Consider the following 18,979-nt stretch of genomic DNA (forward strand, 5'->3'; position numbering starts at 1 on the left):
CGAACCCGCGTCCCCTGCATCGGCAGGCGGACTCTCAACCACTGCGCCACCAGGGAAGCCCCTGAGATATCCTTTTAAAGAGAGACAGTGTGCCCTCCAGCTCTTTTTCCATCCACTTCCTGGAATGTAGGTGTCAAGGCTGGAGGTCTGGCAGCCATTTGAGACCAGGAGGTACCTTAGAGAACGAAAATCACAAGCCGGGAAGGTAGAGCAGCAGGCAGGTGGAGCCTGAGGCACTGATCACCTCCTGGAGCCCCACAATATCCTTGGATTGCCTGTTTCCAGAATTCTCTTAAGTGAGAGAGAAATGAACCTCTACTTGATTTTAAGCCTATTATTAGGGATTTGGGGTTGCACACAATCAAACCTAATTCATACTGATATACCTCTAAGCCTCAATCATCCTCCAGGTGTACTTCTGGCATGCTCTCCAATTTGCAGGCCCCTGAATCTATCAAGCTGCTTTGCACCCCGAGCCAGTACCTGCTGCATGCCGTTCTTCTGTCTGAAACACACTCCCCCCCTCCTCTAGTTGGCAAACTCCAGCTCATCCTTCAAGACAGCTCAAGTGCTCCTCCTAGAGAAGCTGTCCTGGATTCCCAGGTTATAGCGCATCCACCTTCTGAGTTCTTATGGTGCTCTGGGTCCCCTGCTCACCCTGTCCTGTAATTATCTATAGCTGTCTCGGGGGGCTCCTGGTAGCAAGGCAATGTCCAAGCGTCCCCATGGGCCCAGGCAAGGAAGCACAGTGAAAGGCTGTAGACAGAATGAACAGTGTCTGAATGAGTGCCTGGAGGGTCTGACAGGCTCTGCTACAGAAGCTCCAGCAGTGGCTCTAGCCAGGGAAGACTTCCTGGAGGAGGAGGCAGACAGTGGCACAGAGCATACCAGCTCAGGCTATTGGGCCAGGCTACTGCCTGTGGCACAGAAAGCAGACACCACAAACCCTCAAGAGATCTTTATATATGGCTTAATGGAATGCCTCCAAGACAGTCTCTTAAGCGCCTCTGTGAGGTCACGGCCCCCAGCTGCTGCCAGGCCTGGATCACCAATTGGTAGTGATTGACAGGGCAGCTGCCTAGAGAATCTCCAAGGCCCCAGGTCAGGTGGGGGCGGGGTAGGGCATTGTTGGAAGCTGAGCCTACTCTGTGCTGGCGTTGTACAGCCATCTGGTTTGGGTCAGAGGTCTCCAGGGACAGGTTTGATTTATAGGCCGGTGCAGCCGCCCGGGGGGCATGGAGGGAGGGCACAGGGAGGCCAGGACGGGGCGGGGGGGCGGGGAGGAGGAGGGAAGGGCCAGGCAGGGTCCCCCTCAGAGGCTGAGCGAGCACCGTGCTTCTGCTCTCAGCCTCGAGCACCTCAGGTTGCTTTTAATAGAGAAACATCGCAAAAGAAAGTATTGGAAGAGCCAAGAAGTCTTTACTGTGTGCCCACTGTCTACTCAGGGCTGTACCTCAGGCTGTTCCTATCTGGGAGAGGAAGGGAATCCACGTGAGCGCCATCCAGGGCAGCCCCCCTCCAGCGCTGAGCTGGGCTTGCCAAGCTGACAGGTTCCCTGACCCCTCTCTGCCACCCTCCAGCACGGCCATCGTTAGCCGCCCTTTGCAGGTGATGACACCAAAGGGAAAGCACAGAGAGGCCGCAGCCCGGAATGGCAGAGCTAGGATTCAAACCCGGGCTTTCTGCCTGACTTCCCTCTACTCTGCAGGGCCCCCAGAGGATTCCGGGGTTCAGAGGAGGAGAGGTAAGCGGCGGGCCGGAGTCTAAGGAAGACGAGCCATGGAGAGAGGCGTCGGAGGGCTGGTCACTAAGAATGCGGTCGTGCCTTCAACTTTGCTGAGTTGTAAAGCCCCGCACACCCTCCATCCACCCAAGTGCGCTCCAGCAGCACAGAGCAGAGTTGTCAGTATGGACTGAGGTCACTGGGGAGCACTTTACAAACGAAGTTGGCATCTCTCTGAGCCTTGAGAAAGGACAGCTCTGGGCAGATGGAGATGGAGAAGATGGCATCCAGGCAGGAGGCACAGCACAGGCAAAGCGGAGGTGAAATCTGCCTGGTGAGATGTGAATGCTGGCCTGAGCACTGGGGGCCCGCTCTTGTGACAGAAGTGCTAAGAAGCCGGCTCTGGTGAGGGAGGCCACATACAAGGTCCATCTCCTTGGGTCTGCCCCGAGAAAGGGGTGCAACTAAGAGCCCTCACTTCCCAGGGCAGAGTCAGCTGTGCTCTCAGAAGGCCGAGAACATGGGGCCCATGCGGGGCTGATGCCTTTCCCATGTCCTCTGCTGGACACGTTCTGGGATCGAGAGAGGCACCACCAGGGTCCTACCGGGGCTGGTGAGGGTGGGTAGCGTGGGGACAGCAGTGACTGTCTCCTCAGAAACCACGGAGCACAGTTCCCCTGGGCCCCTCCATGTACCTGGCACCCCACCACTCCAGTTCCTTGGATATGTGAGGTGCTCCCACTGTCTAGTGAGGGCACCTGGGGCTCAGAGGGGTTCTGTGGCTGGCCCAGGTCACACAGCTCTGCAAAACCTGGCCCTAAGCCCACACCTAGAGAAGTTCAGATCATCACGCTGAAGCTAAACAATGAGAGCAGGGAGCATTTCAGGTGTTGAAAAACCTGACTGTGATCAGACGGAAGATACCAGAGGCAAGAAGGAAACTTTCAGGACATTTGAACCTGAAACGGGAATCAGACAGACTAGGGTCCACATTCCAGTTCTGACCCTGTGACCACTTGGCGTCTCACAGCCTCAGTTTCCCTATCCATGAAATGGGGATGTTAACATGACTCACCAAAAAGGATTGAATGGAATTGCATACATATAAAGCATTTAGTTTGGGGCAGGGAAGTGTTTAGCAAACGGTTACTTTGACTTATCTTCACAGCCACTTCTGCGGGGAAGCCCACCAGGCATACGGCGGGACAGGTGGCTCTGGTGGGCTTCAAATCCCCTTTCCATGTTCTGCGTGTCTTGGTAGGGACTTCATGAAAAGCCAGAGCCAGACCTGAGCCATCAACCCATGCAGGGCTGGGGTGCAGCAGGCAATCCATCATCCACAGTCAGCCAGTCGAGTCACCTCCCAGCGAGGAATGCAGATGAAAGGCCATTTCATCATGAAACTAGACACCAGGCTACTTCCTGCCAAGTGCACCCCTTGTGAGATGCCAGAAAAGCCCCACTCTGGCCTTTGACCTCTGCCCTTGGTTTGTTTATACACGGCGGGGCTGGGGTCAGAAAATGACAACCAGACCCAGGCAGACACACACATGTGTCAGGGACAAGGAAAGTGTTGGACAACTCCCGGGGCATGAGTACATGCTGGCGAAGGGCCACCAGGTCAGGAGGAAGGAGGAAAGAGCCAGGGGCCCCCGCATGGTGGCCACCAGTGCCGTTCTGTTCAGCTGCAGTGGGACGGAATGGACGGAAGTCGCCTGCGTGCTCAGGGCTGCAGGGACATGGGAAGAACACACCCACCCCTTCTCCAAAGAGCCTACTGCCCAGATGGACAGACAGGACAGACACCCCAGAACCTTAAAATCACCACTGAGGGCAGTTATGATTACAAGTCAAAACGGACACTCAACCAGGCCTCGTGAAGCAGTCTCTACCGCGATCCGGGCCACCATTTACAAAGGGCTCTCAAGGGTCTGGTTCTATTTCATCTCCGTACAAGCCTCTTTTCTCATTCCTCCCCTTTCACCCACAAGGAGGTGGAGGCTCCGCGGGCTCAGGGATGCTCCCAGGGACACAGACTAGCGAGGGGTTTCCGCTGCTCCCCCAACCTGCGCTGGGTGTACCGCAGCTCTTGCTTCTCCGGTGCAGCTGCCCCTCCCCCCCACCAGGGCTCCTGACCCCTGCTGTCCCCCAGGCCCTCCTCCTCGCATTCCTGGCATACCTCCTGTCCTTGCCCCCTCCTGGCTCTCCCCACCCAGTTCTCCAAGTATTCCTGGTAGTGTTGCTGCCCAACTCTCCCTGGGCAGGCATCTGTGCTGAATCTTCTTCCTGACCCACCATCCTGGAGCTGGGCCCTAGCCCAGCTAACTCATGGGAGAGCTGAACCTCCTTGCAGCCCCAGATGGAAACAGCCCCATGACAGAAACAGTGGCCAACGCCCTTTCCATGAGGCTCCCCAGTCCTCCCAGTGGCTCTAAAGCAGCACTGTCCACTAGAGTTTGGGGCGATGATGGAAATGTTCTACATCTGCCCTGTCCGATATGGTAGCCACCAGCCACACGTGGCTATGGAGTATCGAATGTGGCTACTGCAACTGAAAAACTGGATTTTTTTTTTTTTTTTTTTTTTTTTTTGCGGTACGCGGGCCTCTCACTGCCGTGGCCTCTCCCGTTGCGGAGCACAGGCTCCGGACGCTCAGGCTCAGCGGCCACGGCTCACGGGCCCAGCTGCTCCGCGGCATGTGGGATCTTCCCGGACCGGGGCACGAACCCGTGTCCCCTGCATCGGCAGGCGGACTCTCAACCACTGCGCCACCAGGGAAGCCCGAAAAGCTGGATTTTTTATTTTATTTTCATTAAACTTAAATGTAAGTAGCCACACGTGGCTAGTGGCTACTGTATTGCACAGCACAGCTGTATAAAGTCTGTCATCCAAAAGATCAGACGTGCAGACAGCCTCTGGATGTTAGATACCAATGAATAATGGACTCTTCCAGGCTATCTTGTCTAATCCCTTCTTTCCTGTGATGGAGAAACAGAGGCACAGAGAGGGGGGAGGTGATTCGCCCAAGGTCACACAGCCATTGCCAAGCTGGAGGGGCCCAGCCAGGTTTCCTGGCTCCTAGTGCAGTGCTCCTTCCAGGACCTATCCCCCCCACCTTTTCCAAGCACCTCCCGACAACTAGTACCTGTAAACCTGGGACATCTCTGCTTAGCCACCAGCACCCCCCCTCACTACATGACCCTGCACCCCTACTCACTCCAACAGCCTCCTTCTAGCCAGGCATCTCAAGGAGCTGACTTCCAGCCAGTGCTGCGTTGATGGCATGATCAACTGGGAAGCTTATAATACACACACACACTTTCCAGGGTCCATGGATTCAGAGACAGCCAGAACCTGTGTTTCTCCCACTCTCCCTGAGGGTCGCTGAGGTCCAGGCAAGTGTGCCAAGTGACCAGCTCCAGGATTCCCCACAACTAAGGGAACCAGCAGGTGGGACCTGACCCAGAGGCACCAATCAGAGGGCTGGTGGGAACCTCTGTCTGCACCTGAGAAGCGCTGACCCATCAGAGACGCTCAGGACTTTAAACCAAGACCTGGGAAAATAACGTGTCAGGTAACAGGGAGGCGGAAGCGGTCAGGGACCAAGGAGGGGTCAGGGTCCTGGTGAGCTATCCCCAAGAGATACCCAGATTATGAGGGAATAGAGATGACCTAGGAGAGGCGGGGCACAGGTGGACGGGAGGGGGTCTGGGGCAGACGTGCAGTGGAGGCAGCAGTGGGGTGCCTGAGAGCATCCCATTCCTGGACCCGCCCACTACACATGCAGCCTTACGCCCACCCCTTCCCTCAGGCAACTTGGATCTCCTGGGGTCTGGATTTCCAAGGGAGGCTCAACTAAACGTCCTTCCTCTTTTCTCGATGCTTGGCCCCTGGGTGAGCTTTGTGAGTGGCCCCGGGCTGTGATTCTGGCCCCTCACCCCAGAGGGAGCCACCCTCAGGGGGAAGACCGGGATCCCACATGGCAGCCCCAGCAGGGCCCAGGCAACGAGCAGAGGGCTACTGTCCACCTCAGCAAGCACTAGGGCAAAACCGCCCTCACCCTGGGACACCATCATGGATGCATTTTGAGGGAGAGACCTCAACCAGTGGGACAAGATCTGGAATGCCGCTGTGGCTCCGAATGGATTGACTCAAATGGATCCAAATGGGTCGACGCTTCTACTTAAATGACTGCAAAGCCAGGACGACCATGTCTCTGCTGGCAGCTCTGGCCCTCAGTGCTCCCTGGTGAGGTCATGGGCCTTGGAGGTGTGAGAGATGGGGACCTCAGGTGCCTCGTCAAGTGGGGCCCCAGGATGGGGCAGCCTGTACCCGTTGGGGTTCCCAGCAGGCAGGTCACGAAGCGGGGCTCGCAGCTCTATTTATAGAAAGCAGTTGCTGCGGAGGAGGAGGAAGAACTGGGGAGAACCGGCTCGGCAGTGTTTTCCAAGCTCACCCTGTCTCGGCTTAATTTCATCCCAAGCAAATAAATCATTAGGGAGGCACCGAGTCCCAGGAGATCCGATGAAGAAGGGCCATTAAACGGCACAGCCTTAACGTGAATTATGGACGGCCTCAGACAAGCAGCCTTATTAGTGTCTGGGTTAGGCCATAACTCACGCTGACCGCCCCCTGGTCTTAACCAAGTGAGGAGACGGGGAGAATCAGCCGGCTCCCTGGCGGCAGGCATAGCCCAGCAGGCTGTCTGCTCTCCCAGCGGTTTGAACGCCCTCCTGCAAATGTGCTTTGCTCTGTGCCTTGCCTTCCCGGCAACACCCACTCCCACGGGCAGGGGTGAGGATGGATGATCTGGCTGTGCGGTATTTAAGGGTGTTCACAGGCTGTGGTAGTGGGAGCCGCCGGCACCATCATCTCGGGGAGCCCTTCTGCGGAGCGCAGGAAAACCGAGGCCTGGGACCACCCACAGAGCCACGGCAGACTCACATGACCCCGAGCGGCACGGAGGTGAGAGGCGTGGGTTCAGGGTTGCCGGGTGGCTGCCTGCCAAGCTCCTGCCACGAGCGGGCTCTTCATCCCCCCTCAGCCTCAGGCTCCTCACGAGTGGCGTGGGAGAGCAGTGCCTGTCATCGTGGATGGAACGAGATAACACGCACAGCGCGCTCACGGGCGTTTGCACGGGGCGTGGCAGTTCAAATCAGATGGCGCACGCGCCGCGCTGAGCCGCGCCTGGCCTCTTGCTAAGTGCTTGCGCCATGACTGTTTAACACGGAGCTGTTTCTATTTGCGGTAATCCCTTCCCAAACGAAGTCGCCCTCGCGGGCAATTCATGGATAAGAGTGTGGATTCACTTGGCGACGAGCCGTCGTGGAGGCCTTGCCCTGTGCCCCCTCCCAGCGCCACCCACGCCAGTCCCACCGACGCCCGTCGGCAGGGCTGAGAACGAATGGTCTGGCTGTGCTGTATTTAAGGGTGTTTCCGTGCAGTGGCAGCTGCTGACACCGGCTTCGGGAAACCCTTCTGCTGAACAGACTGCCTGATGCCTCCACAGGCTGTATCATCAGCATCGTTAGGAGCTTGTCAGAAATGCAGTCTGGGGCCCTACCCAGACCTGCGGAGTCAGAACCTGCTTTTAACAAGATCCCCAGCGGACGTGAGTGGCACGTGAAAGTTTGAGGTGTGCAGCCGACTACAAGTCTATGGCGAAGTCCCGGCATCACCCCACCGTACAGGACGGAGAAGTTAGGAAACCTATGCCCGGGTCATCCAGGTAGTAAATGGAGAGATCAGTTATGTCTGGTCCTGCCGGCGCTGAAACCCCCTAGTTCTGTGGTCTGAGCAGGAGCGGGGTATCTGACATGTGGGAGGCACTGAGAGGCCACGGAGGGTCTTCCTATGTGTGGATGTGGGAGTGGGGAGCACCTATTCTAAATTGCACCCAAGCTCCAAAGGCCCTTCCACCCTCACCCATCATTCTCCTCCTGAACTCCTACGTCCTCCTTCACCTATGTCGGGCTTTTCAATATGGACTCATAAACTGCACTGAGTTCTTACTCTCTTGTTTCTGGCAAGGTGCACTGTCAAGGAGGGATTGGAGGCCTGGGTTTTAGTCTGGTTCTGCCGCTCATTAGCGGGTGACCTTGGGCCAGTCCTCCCAGCTCTCTAGTCCACTCAGCTCCCACCTGTAACATGTGGGTCTTGCACAGGCTGCTGAATGGCCCATTCCGGCCCTAAAGCCTGGGGCCTGTCTTCAAGCCCTGCTAGTCCCAGAAAGGTGGAGACCGGCCGTCTCCTCCTCACTCCCTTTCCTCCATGGTCCAGTAGCGGCCAGCCCGCAGCCAGGCCTAGCAACCATCTGTTCAGAGGCAGATGCTGGTCTTCAGGCCCACCACCTCACAGCCCATCCCCGCTGAACACACGTGCGGGCACAGCTGGCGAGGACACCACTTGTTTGGACATCCGTGCTGAACACATGCGCACCAGGCAAGTCACCAGCGGGAGCTACAGAGCGCTTGAGCCAGACATTTAGCTGGAAGCCTTTAAGGCTGCTCGCAGGGAAGGCTGAGCACTCCCAGCTCACCTGTGACAAGCTCCCAGTGGCCTCTGAACCTCAGGTGGCATTTCCGTCATGTATCCTAAAGAGAAAAGAGTCCAAACCCTCCCCAGACCAATGTATTCCCTTGTGTGGAATCCCTCAGAGCTCACAGTGTGGACCCAAATTTAATAACAATAATTATTTCCACATCTAATAAGACTAAGTAACTTTAACAGCCTACGGGAGCTATAATAGTTACAACCGGCAATTTTTAAACCTACCTTTTTCAGTACCTTCTATGTGCCCGGCACCAGCCTAGTCACTTTCCATATATGACCCACGATCCTAATGGATCGTGGCAAAGTCAATTTCTATTACTATTACAGATGAGGAAACCGGCTCAGGGGTGAAGTGACTCGCTCAAGGTCACAGCTAACGAGCAGCCAAGTCAGGACTGGGCCCGGGGCTGGGAGATCCCTGAGCCGCAGTTCTTCCCATGACACCAGGCTGTGAGCCTCTGAGAAAGACGGCAGCAGCTCTGCGGTGGCCACGGTGACACCTGTCCCAAACGGGCCTGCGTTTCAAAGCTCCCTTCTGCAGGCAGGACTTCCTGGACTGAACCTACTCATGACTGTGTTAATTATGGGGAAAAAAGCCCTCAAAGCAGGGCCACAGCGTCTGAGTGAAACCTTTTTTCAGCTGAAAGTCTGTTCCTTTTTAGTGGGAAACAAAGGGTAGGGGCCAGTTTCTGAATGCTGAGATCCTGAATTGAATTGCTGGGCCATCGTGCAGCCTCTGCTTGGCCCGGGTGTGGAGACAGATGTGCTGTGCACGGTGCACAATGAGGGGTGGAAGTGGATCACTCCGGGGTCAGGCTTCAAGGGGGTGACAGCTCGGAGCCAGCCTCACTTCGTTCCAGGCAACTATGACTCCAGTCCCGCTGCGATGGAGAAAACATGCACTTATTGAGCACCTACTATATACTCCGCTATGAGGGTGGCTGAGGCGGCTAGGATGCAGTCCCGCCTCAAAGAACTGCCACTCTCAGCAGCAGCAGCAATAACAAAAGAGCAAAACACACCTCTTATGAACCTGCTCTGTGCAAGTCAGGGTTCTCACTGTGCTGACATACACCCCATGTAAGGACTGACTGAATTATATATCTCAAATGATCGTGGTCCAACAATGAGTCTGAAGCCGTCTTAACTGCAAATTAATGTGATTGTGCCGTATTTTAAATCAGAAACCAAACCTTCCACAAGCATTCATCGGGTGCCCAAGACGAGCTCAGCACTGGACACAGCACAGTCAATGATGCAGGCTAAGTGTGTGATATCAACAGCTCCCCTCCACCCCGCACCTAACGTGAGCCACATGCTGGACCACGCTGCGTTTCTGCATCTATCTTAATACTCACCAACCCTGCAAGGTACATATAATTATTCCCACTGCACAGATGGCAAAAGAAAGGCTTGAGGATGTCAATTAGCTAGCAGGGGGCAGAAATAAAATTCAAATCAGGACCAAAAGTTTATTCTCAAAGACTGGAAACTGCTTAAAGGTCCAAAAATAAGGGTCTGGATAATCCAATTATGATACAGCCACACCATGGAAACCCATGCAGCTGTTAATAAGGAATGAGGCAGCTCTACATTAATCATATGAAACGATCACCAAGATCTATTAAGGGGGAAAACGAGGTGCAGAGCGGTGTTCACAGTACGATCACATATGTGTGAAACTTCTCTGTCATAAGATTCTGGAAGGACATAGGAGAAAGTGATCCTGGTGGTCACCAGCAGGAAGAGAGGCTGGGGAGCTTCGGGGTGGAGGTATTTCACCAGGCACGCTTTGGTAGCGTTGAAATTTGTTGCCACATGCATCCTTTACCTTTCAAAAGTATTTTAAAGTCCCCAGTGTGGCCGCTTCCCCACACATGCCTCCTGGCTGACCATCTGTGCCCTGGGGAGCTTCACACCCACCCAAGAAGGCATACACATGTGGAAAAGTGAGTGACTGGGGCAAAGCGGGGACTGGGGAGGGGGGGGATGGGAGGAGGACTCAGCCTTGAATTGGGGATGCAGGGGACAGAGCCCTGGGTTGAGGGCTGTGGTGAGCTGGAGTCAGGGCAATGATAGGGTGCGGGGCAAAGGGGAGACCAGGCCTGGACCTGGCTCAGGACGGGGGAAGTCCAGAGGATGGTGCCACCCAGGAGACACAGGGGAGCTGGGCAGGAAGGTAGTGAGTGCAGTGCACACAGCTCTGGCAAGTGGACGGTGTCCTTGCAGCCATCCCGGTAGAAAACTCTCTGCCCTTCATCAGTACCAGAAGCCTTGGCTGGACGCCAGCCTCCTCTGCTGAGCTGATGTGCCAATAAATGCTTGTTGGCAGATCAATTAAACCATCTAGGAATGACGTCTGGAACGACAGTTTCCCTGGCTCGAAGCAGGTGGACAAGGCTTCCCTGCCCACTGGGCCTGAGATCCTGGGGTACCCGCTCCCCGTCCCCGCTTAGTCAGCCCTGGGCTCGGACACCTGCTCTTTGGAATCGGCGGGCAGAGTGGAGGCAGCAGGGCCGGCCCAGGTAGCAGGAGGCACGGGAATAGTCACGATGACCTGGGTTTCAGGGCAGCTCTGCCACTGGCTATAAGATGGGTTTAATAACAATGACGTTGCCTCAAGGTTTATTGCGTGGGCTGAAAAAAAAAGAAAATGAGTAAAACACTTGGCCCAGGGCACAGAACTTGGGTGGATTCCCCCAAACGTATAATTATTATGACCCTCAAATCAAAGCTGCTCCATCTGGGGTCCCCCTCCTCTTCCTGTGTCACTCGCGTACTACTCACTACCACAAGAACTCCAAGACAGGAGACAAAGCCGTTCTGTCAGCCCTCCTGGCCGCCAGCATGTGGAAGGAGGTGCCAGGGGCTGGAGGGCAATTCCAGAAACCAGCCCGGAGCAGATTCCAAAGGCCTGGCCCACCCCACGGGCCACCCTCACGGCAGTTGGGACATTTTCAGTGACATTCTCCTGTTAGCGACCGAAGGATGCCTGATTCACAGCCACCGCTGGGGCTGTCTATATGCAACTAGCTTTTCAGAACACCCCGCGGAGTGCCGTGCTCAGTCAAGAGCTTGGTGGGCTGGAGGTGAAACCGGGGGGAGAGACAGCATCTCAGGGCCTCCTCCAAACTCACCGCTGAAGGAAAGGGCCCAGTCCTTCGCTGAGTGGCCACCCAGCCCGGTGGAGCGGCCTCTCCTATTCCTTCTCATCCTGCCTTGTCTGTAAACATCTCCACAAGGGACCACTAAGCCAGTGTGTCTCAGTTTGATCCAGTTATTAGCTGTGTGACCTTGAGCAAATTACTCAAGCTCTCTGGGCTTCAATTTCTTCATCGGAAAATGAAGATGCTAATAAAGGTATTAGCTCAAAGAGTTGTTACAAGGATTGAATGAATTAAAATTTGTAAAGTGCTTAGAATCTAGCCCAGCACAAAGTATCAGAGAAGTGTTGTTAGCGTGGCGCTGTGATTGCTGTTATTATTTGACCCTGGACCCAGTCATCCGGAGCCAGCTGGCCTGTCTGCCTGGCCTCGGTTCTGCACTTCCCAGCTCGCTCGGATGGCAGAGCCCCTGGGCATCCTGCAGCTCTCTACTGTAAACCCCCCAAGATGCTGAGCTGTTTCGTTCCATGGTGTAGCCAAAGAACACATCTGAAATAGGAAAGATGCACTTCCAGGAGCTCTTGTCCTCCACAAACACATACTTCAGAGTGACAGACAGTTAGCTCTTCCTAAGTCTTGCTTTCATAGTCATAAAAATCAAAAATTGAGAAAATCATGCCCGTTAACTTCCTTCCTACACATTAGAAGGGAAGTCTCTTATTGAGGCCACTTTTGTTTTTATCCATAGGTGAAGCCCCGGACCTGGCCCAGCTCACCTAGTTAGTCAAAGCAGCGAGCACCAGTCGCTGTGGCCCTGCTCTGTGCTGGCGAGCTTTATCATGCCTGTTTTACAAAGGAGAACACTGCGGTCCAGAGCGAGGAGGTAATCATCGTCCAGGGCCTCCTGGTGAGTCCTGGGACCAAACTCTAACCCCATCTGTTCTACCCCCCATGGCCTTGTGGGGAAGCAACCCCAGACAGCGGCCCTGCTTTTCTGCCCTAGAGCCTGTCTCTAACTGTGGTCACCTAACCCCCTTGTTGGGTCTGAATTTGGGGACCCACCTTCGTGTCCACAACCAATTGGCTCATAATTCTTTTCATGCACAGAATTCCACCTCGGGTCACCCAACCTGCCCCAGAGACTCCCTAGGGCCAAACCCTTCTCGGTGTCCAGGGATACACTGGACTTCAGCCCAGGTCACTAGCTACAGGCATCACACAGTCCCTTCCCAACCAGCCCGTCAGACTCCCCTCAGCCTGTTCTTTGGTGGCTCACCCTGTAGTCAGGGCTTGTTCAAAAAAGCTGAGCTCCCCCTTTCTGCAATCACACCTGCCCAAGATAGAGAACATCACTCCTATCTGGAGAAGGGGCCAGCACCATAGCACTCAAGCCTAATCCTGAACCAACAGGAGATGCCACAGGCTCGCATCATATGACATCCTGGCCTTGTCTCCCCTTGCCTCCTGGATGGGCTTTCTAGCCTCAGCCCACCTGAAAAAGTCACTGCCAACAGGGAGGATAGAATGCTCTAAGTTTTAGTCTCACCAAGCACCTCCAGCCACCTGAAGGATCCAAGAGCTCAAAATGCTCTGATCACGACTGTCCTCTCCCACCCAGCCTCCACCCTCAGCAGCACACCAAGCGGAACGCCATGGCTTGAAAACCCTTGATCCTATCCTTCGTGGCTGCAACCTGGTTAGCACCTTAGTTTTGTGCCAGTAAACGAATCAACAGACAATAGTCCCAGTGTGAATCAATCCCCAAGAGGAAGCCCACCTTGGGGGCCCAATGGGTGGCTCAGGTAATTCCTCTGGGTATCAGTGCCAGCCTTTAATCCCAGCTACCATAGTATTGGTGCCGTCACACAGGATCTCACAGCAGCTATGAAAGGGACCTGACACTGTCCCATTTTACAGATGAGTAAAACGAGCCCTAAAGCATTAGAGTGACTCACCAAAGACACAAAACCACTGAGCATTAGGGATGCAGTGGGAAATGAGGCATGTCAGATCCCAGAGCCTGGGTACACCAAGGCCATCCTTGTAGTCCAGTGATCAGCTCTGGCAAGTAGATTTTCCAATTCCATTTAAAGAGAGTATTTGTTGTTGCTGTTGGTTTTCTAAGCACTGGGGTTTGCCTGGTCATCATGTCTTTGAGGGTTCTCAACATTCTCCACAAGGCCCTGCGGTGACTAAACTAGCCCGATTCAGGACACACTCATCCTCTCTTTACTTAACCAGTTAATCAGAGAAAACAGGCCACTCTGCCATTCAATGGCAACCTGAGTCCAACAACCACGGAAATGAAATACGAGCAAAAGTGTCGCCAATGGTACCACAGAGTGGAGCACACCAGCCACGTTCTGGTGGTCTGTCACCCTTGAAAATGGTCAACCCACGCTAACCTGAGTCAATGTCAATTTTTACTTGAGTAAAATCTTGTTCTTGACCTCTCTTCTGGAGTGTCACTCTCAGCCCCTCAGCCAAAGGGGGGAGCATGGGAAAAGAGTGGGCTTCGGAGGCTGACAGACCTGGGGAGGTTCGGGTTCTGGTTCTTCATAGCTCGGCTCTTGAGTTTCTCTTCTCTGAAGAGGGGCAATTATATCTCTCATTTAAAATGAATAAGCTAGGGGCTTCCCTGGTGGCGCAGTGGTTGAGGGTCCGCCTGCCAATGCAGGGGAGGTGGGTTTGTGCCCCGGTCCGGGAGGATCCCACATGCCGCGGAGCGGCTGGGCCCGTGAGCCATGGCCGCTGGGCCTGCGCGTCCGGAGCCTGTGCTCCGCGGCGGGAGAGGCCACAGCAGTGAGAGGCCCGCGTGCTGCAATAAAATAAAATAAAATAAAATGAATAAGCTGGAATTCTGGCTTTAAGCGCCCAGCACTAGGAGTTTCGTCAGGGGTGTGGCAGGAAGCCTGTTTGGATGAGGTGTGTACAAGCTCACAGGTGACTGACTCCAGGCCCCACTCGGCTGGGATTCAACACGGGACAGGCGACCACATGCACCTCTGTCCAGAGGCCACCCTGCTTCCCTAAGTGACTCCCTCCTAAAACCAAGAACTATTTTCGTTACTAGGATTTCTAAGCTGCCTCACAGGATGGTTGTGTATATTAAATGAGAGGAGGCCTTAGAGCTGTCAGCAGTCAAACACAGCAGCCTGTGGGCTTCTGTGCAACCTGCGAGGGTGTTTTGTGTGTCCACACGGTGTCTTAAGCAGCTGCTAACATTAAAAATTGGAATAGTTCACACAAAATCTAGATTTCTAGGTCCTCTTGAAAGAAATCGGAAGATTCCACAACTTGTGGCTCTCATTCCCATGAGGCAATAATCAGCCAGATGCCCCCTTTAACAGAGAGCTCAGCAGGAAGACCTAGATTTGAGTGTTCAGCCCCTGCATACAGTAGGTGTTCAATAAATGATAGTTATCACTACTTATTATTTATCAGTAACTCGAGTGCATGGGATTCAAGTGCAGGGACTGTGTCTTCTACTTGTCACTCTCCTCCCACTGTGAACTTGAAGCCAGAAACACGGGAGACATCGTTTTGCACAACCCTTACAGCGACTGAAACGTTCGTAATTTTAGCATCAACACCCAAATCACTTATTAGGCGCCAGTACTAAGCACTGTCCTAAGCACGTCACATATATTATTATCTTATTTGATTTCTCACAACAACCCGGAGCTAGATTACTATCATTGAGCCACTTTCGCAGAAAGGGAAACTGAGGCACACGCCAAGATCACCCAGCAAGCAGAAAAGAGTCAAGGTCCAAACGCAGGAGCCTGGCCTCGGAGTCCATCCACGTCCTCACCACGAGTTCAGGATTATCCCAAGTGCTGATGGAGGATGGGGCCTCAGGAGGATGCTTTCCCCCGTCTCCCCGCCCCCCCAGTTCTGCCTGGGACAGGCAGCCTCTGGACCCACCCCTGCCCACCCCTTCCCCCCTCAGCAGGCTGCACTTACGGTCAAGGCCATTGATGTAGCGCATGGTGACTTCACAGTGGCCCCACACGGCACTCACCACCGGGTAAAGCTTCTTGCCCTTGAGGCCACGGAAGGCCACGCCCAGGTACTGGCCGTCCACGACGAAGCTGAGTGTGCCCTCGTCCATGTCCAGCACCACGAGCAGCGAGTCGGGCAGCGCGAAGGCCTCATCGGGCCCCAGGAAGGCGGGGTAGGCCACGCCGGGTCGGTTCTTGCCGTCGTGGTAGAGGCGGCTGCGGCCCAGGTCCCAGCCCCAGGACTCGGCGTCGCTGCCCACCAGCGCCGTGTAGCCCACCGAGTGCAGCGGGGCCCGCGCCGTGGCCACGCCCACCACAGCGTGTGTGCCCCGCTGCCGCGCCGGCCAGTGGATCTGCCAGGCGTGCAGGCCGCGGGCGTGGCCCACCTTGCCGCGGATGCCGTCCGTGCTCTGCGCCACCGGGTGCCGGTGGAAGGTGAGCCGGTCGTCATCCTTAACAAAGACGTTGAGCGAGCGGTCTTCGGGGTTCCACGCGTGGCGCAGCTGCACCGCCAGCCCCGCTGCCGGCATGTCCAGCAGCTGGTCCAGCCGCGCCGGCCGCCCCGGCTCCGCTCCCCGCAGCTCGCGCTTGGCCGGCCGCAGCGCCGGCTCTCGCACCTCCACCGACTTGAGGCTCCCCGAGAGCTTCTGGCCCATGGCTCGCTGCCGGGACGGGGCCGCTGCGGGCCACCGCTACCTCGTGGGAGCTTCCGGTCCCCGCAGCCAGGGATGGGCCACGGGGCTGGAAACCAGGCTTCCGGACCGTACACGTCCACAGCCTCTGCGGGGCTGGGGCAGGGGCCCAAGCTCCTGGAAGGAAGCAAAGGACGCGGGTTATTACAGCAGCCTCGACAGCCACTTATGCCCATGCCTTGGCTGGGCCCTGGGCGTGCACTAATAACAATAACTAATGAATCGAATGATATCTGGCACTTATCTAGAACTTGCCATATGCCAGACACTGTTTTAAGTGATTCATATTTATTAGCTCATTTAATCCTTAAGACCTCCCTATAAGACATTCATTACCATTCCCATTTTATAGATGAGAAAAGTAAGGAGTATAGAGGAGATAAGTAATTAACCAACGTCCTACGGTTAAGAAGGGGTTGAGCCCAGATTCACACAGGCCATCTGGCTTCAGAGTCTGTGTTCGGCTCTTAGAGTAGTCACAGGCAATTTTATTTTAGAAATAAGGACTGAGCCCAGAGAAGTTGTGATTTGCTCAAGATCACAGAACATAGAGAACCCCAATGCCTTTGATCCCAAGAAACAAGCCCTGTGCCAAGGTTGGGGGGGACAAAGTGCCCAAGACAGGGGGTCAAAGATGTTTAGGGTGTGGCCCATTGGTTCCCATCCCTGGCTGCCCTGGGGAGCTTAAACAGCATTTAAAGTGCAGCCAGGCTTGAGAAGCCAGACACTGAGCAAGGATCCACCAAGGTCACCCAGGGACGTGGACACGGACATAAGATAACCATCTGAGGATGGGGTGGGGTCTCCATGGGAAGGTGAGTTGGAGGCAGGGGGATGAGAGAGTTGATGCCCCGACTCTGGAGCCAGCGAGAAGTATATGCAAATCCCTCTCTCCATCGCTTAGCTGTGTGTCCACAGGAAGGTCTCTTTGCCTCTCTAAGACTCCAGTTTCCTCATTTGTTGAATGGGGGTAAAATGCTCCCTCCAGGTGGTGGGGGAAGCTAAGAGACAGTATCAAAAGTCAAGCCTGAGATTCTGCGGGCAGGTTTTCCTCTCTGGCTCTATCTTCTGGGCATCCTGCATATACACCTTCCCTTTGGATGGGCTAGCTCTTTCTTTAGGCATATAGACATAGTTAACAGCATTGACCCTGGGCAACCTCCGCTGAGACAAGATCCTGGTTTTCAGGACTTGGCCACCATCACTAAGAGACTAGCCAGAATCCAGGGTGCTTGCGCTGTTTGGATGGGCCCTGGGTGTGGGAAGAGATGGAGAGCTGAGCCCTGCAACCTGTCCAGAGCAGAGGTGTGTGTCCTCCCCTCCCTGGTCTGAGAGCTCCTCGGCTTTCCTTGAGATAGATCAGGAGGCAGATGTTTTTCATGCCCCGCTCTGCCTGGCCATGACCTCCCACTCAAACAGTGGCACAGTCCCAGCCAAAGTGCCGTGCGGCACAGGCAGCAATAATATGCATTGCTTTTTTAACCCTCCAATTTTATTCTCGACTCCCATTTTCTTTCCTTTCTACGGTCAGACCCCAGCTTCAGCTCATGCTGACCCTATCCAGAGAGTTCTGGCTAATGTTTCAGGAAATACCAGAATACATAAAAATGTACAACACTAGACAGTTCTAAGAGAGCAGAATAGTTACTCCTTTTCATATCCAAAATCACCCAAAATAAAGGAGAAAGAGAAAGAGGAATGCAAATTTTGTCTTCAGCAAAACTAGAACACATTTGTAATCCAACCACAACTTATAAAGAGAGGCTGCCAAAAAAATGGTCAAGCGTTGCCAAAACCACTGAAGATCAAACGAGGTGTGAGAAAACACCTACAGAAGACACCTGTGGCTGCAGATCTCAGTTGAAGATGGCAGAGCCAGCCAGTAGCTGGCACTCCCTGAAGGAGAAGACCAATGATTCCTAATCAGGAACAATGGGAACAGGGTATGCGGTCTAGCCGTGGGAGCTGCCTCTGACACTGTGGGGAAAGAGGAGGGCAGGGCTAACAGAGAAAACTTTACAGGTCTGCCATCTTCACAGGAAGCAGTGTGCTGCTGAGGCTGAGCGGGAGAAGGGCCTGAACTGGGGGAAGCCCAGGGCTGCAGATCTCTGCTGACTGGGTAGAAGCTAAAAGAAATCACAGCCACGGTCCTGTGAACAGAGTTACCAGGAACCGGGGAGCAATCCTGCTCTCCTAAAATACCTCCTGGCATCTCCTCTACATGCATCCCTTGCAAAATGCTGATTCAGGAAGGTCCGCCTCTTCTAACTAGGAACCAGCACATGATGTAGTCAAAGATGCTGGAAAAGAAACAGAGGAGGAACAGAACAGGGAAAAATATGGTAAGCCAAGAAAACTCACCGTAAGAAAAAGCTGTCACAAAGCAGATAAAAATTGGGAGCAAATTTGTAAACTAATTTTGTGATCACTTATTTGAGAAGGGAGACAACTAGTACAGCCTAAAAAAAAAAAAAAAAGGATTAAATACATTTTTACATAGTTACAAAGGCAACCTCCAGAAGAACTCCAGAAGAATAAAATACAGATCTTCCAAACTGTCAAAAAGAACACAAAATAAAACACCATACTGAAAGATTTTGCTTTAAGAAGCAATAGAGACCAAGAACCAAGATGGCGGAGTAGAAGGACGTGCTCTCACTCCCTCTTGCGAGAACACCAGAATCACAACTAGCTGCTGGACAATCATCAACAGGAAGACACTGGAACTCACCAAAATAGATACCCCACATCCAAAGAAAAAGGAGAAGCCGCAATGAGATGGTAGGAGGGGTACAACCACACTAAAATCAAATCCCGTAACTGCTGGGTGGGTGACTCACAGAATGGAGAACACTTATACCACATAAGTCCACCCACTGGAGTGAAGGTTCTCAGCCTCACGTC

General features: G+C 54.2%; 1 protein-coding gene across 1 annotated transcript in view; it reads right to left on the minus strand.

Moving 5' to 3' along the window:
* SPSB4 (splA/ryanodine receptor domain and SOCS box containing 4) overlaps nucleotides 1-16,039 on the minus strand; it is a gene marked incomplete at both ends in the record, with an annotated part of 61,819 nt that extends 45,780 nt beyond the window's left edge. Inside the window, one exon of the mRNA XM_082839361.1 lies at nucleotides 15,346-16,039. Coding sequence (XP_082695487.1) covers nucleotides 15,346-16,039 — 694 coding nt within the window. The remainder of the gene's footprint in view (nucleotides 1-15,345) is intronic.
* Between the last annotated feature and the right edge of the window lie 2,940 nt (nucleotides 16,040-18,979).

Source organism: Leucopleurus acutus, assembly GCF_964270905.1.
Source record: "Leucopleurus acutus genome assembly, chromosome: 5".
Classification (NCBI taxonomy): Eukaryota; Metazoa; Chordata; class Mammalia; order Artiodactyla; family Delphinidae; genus Leucopleurus; species Leucopleurus acutus.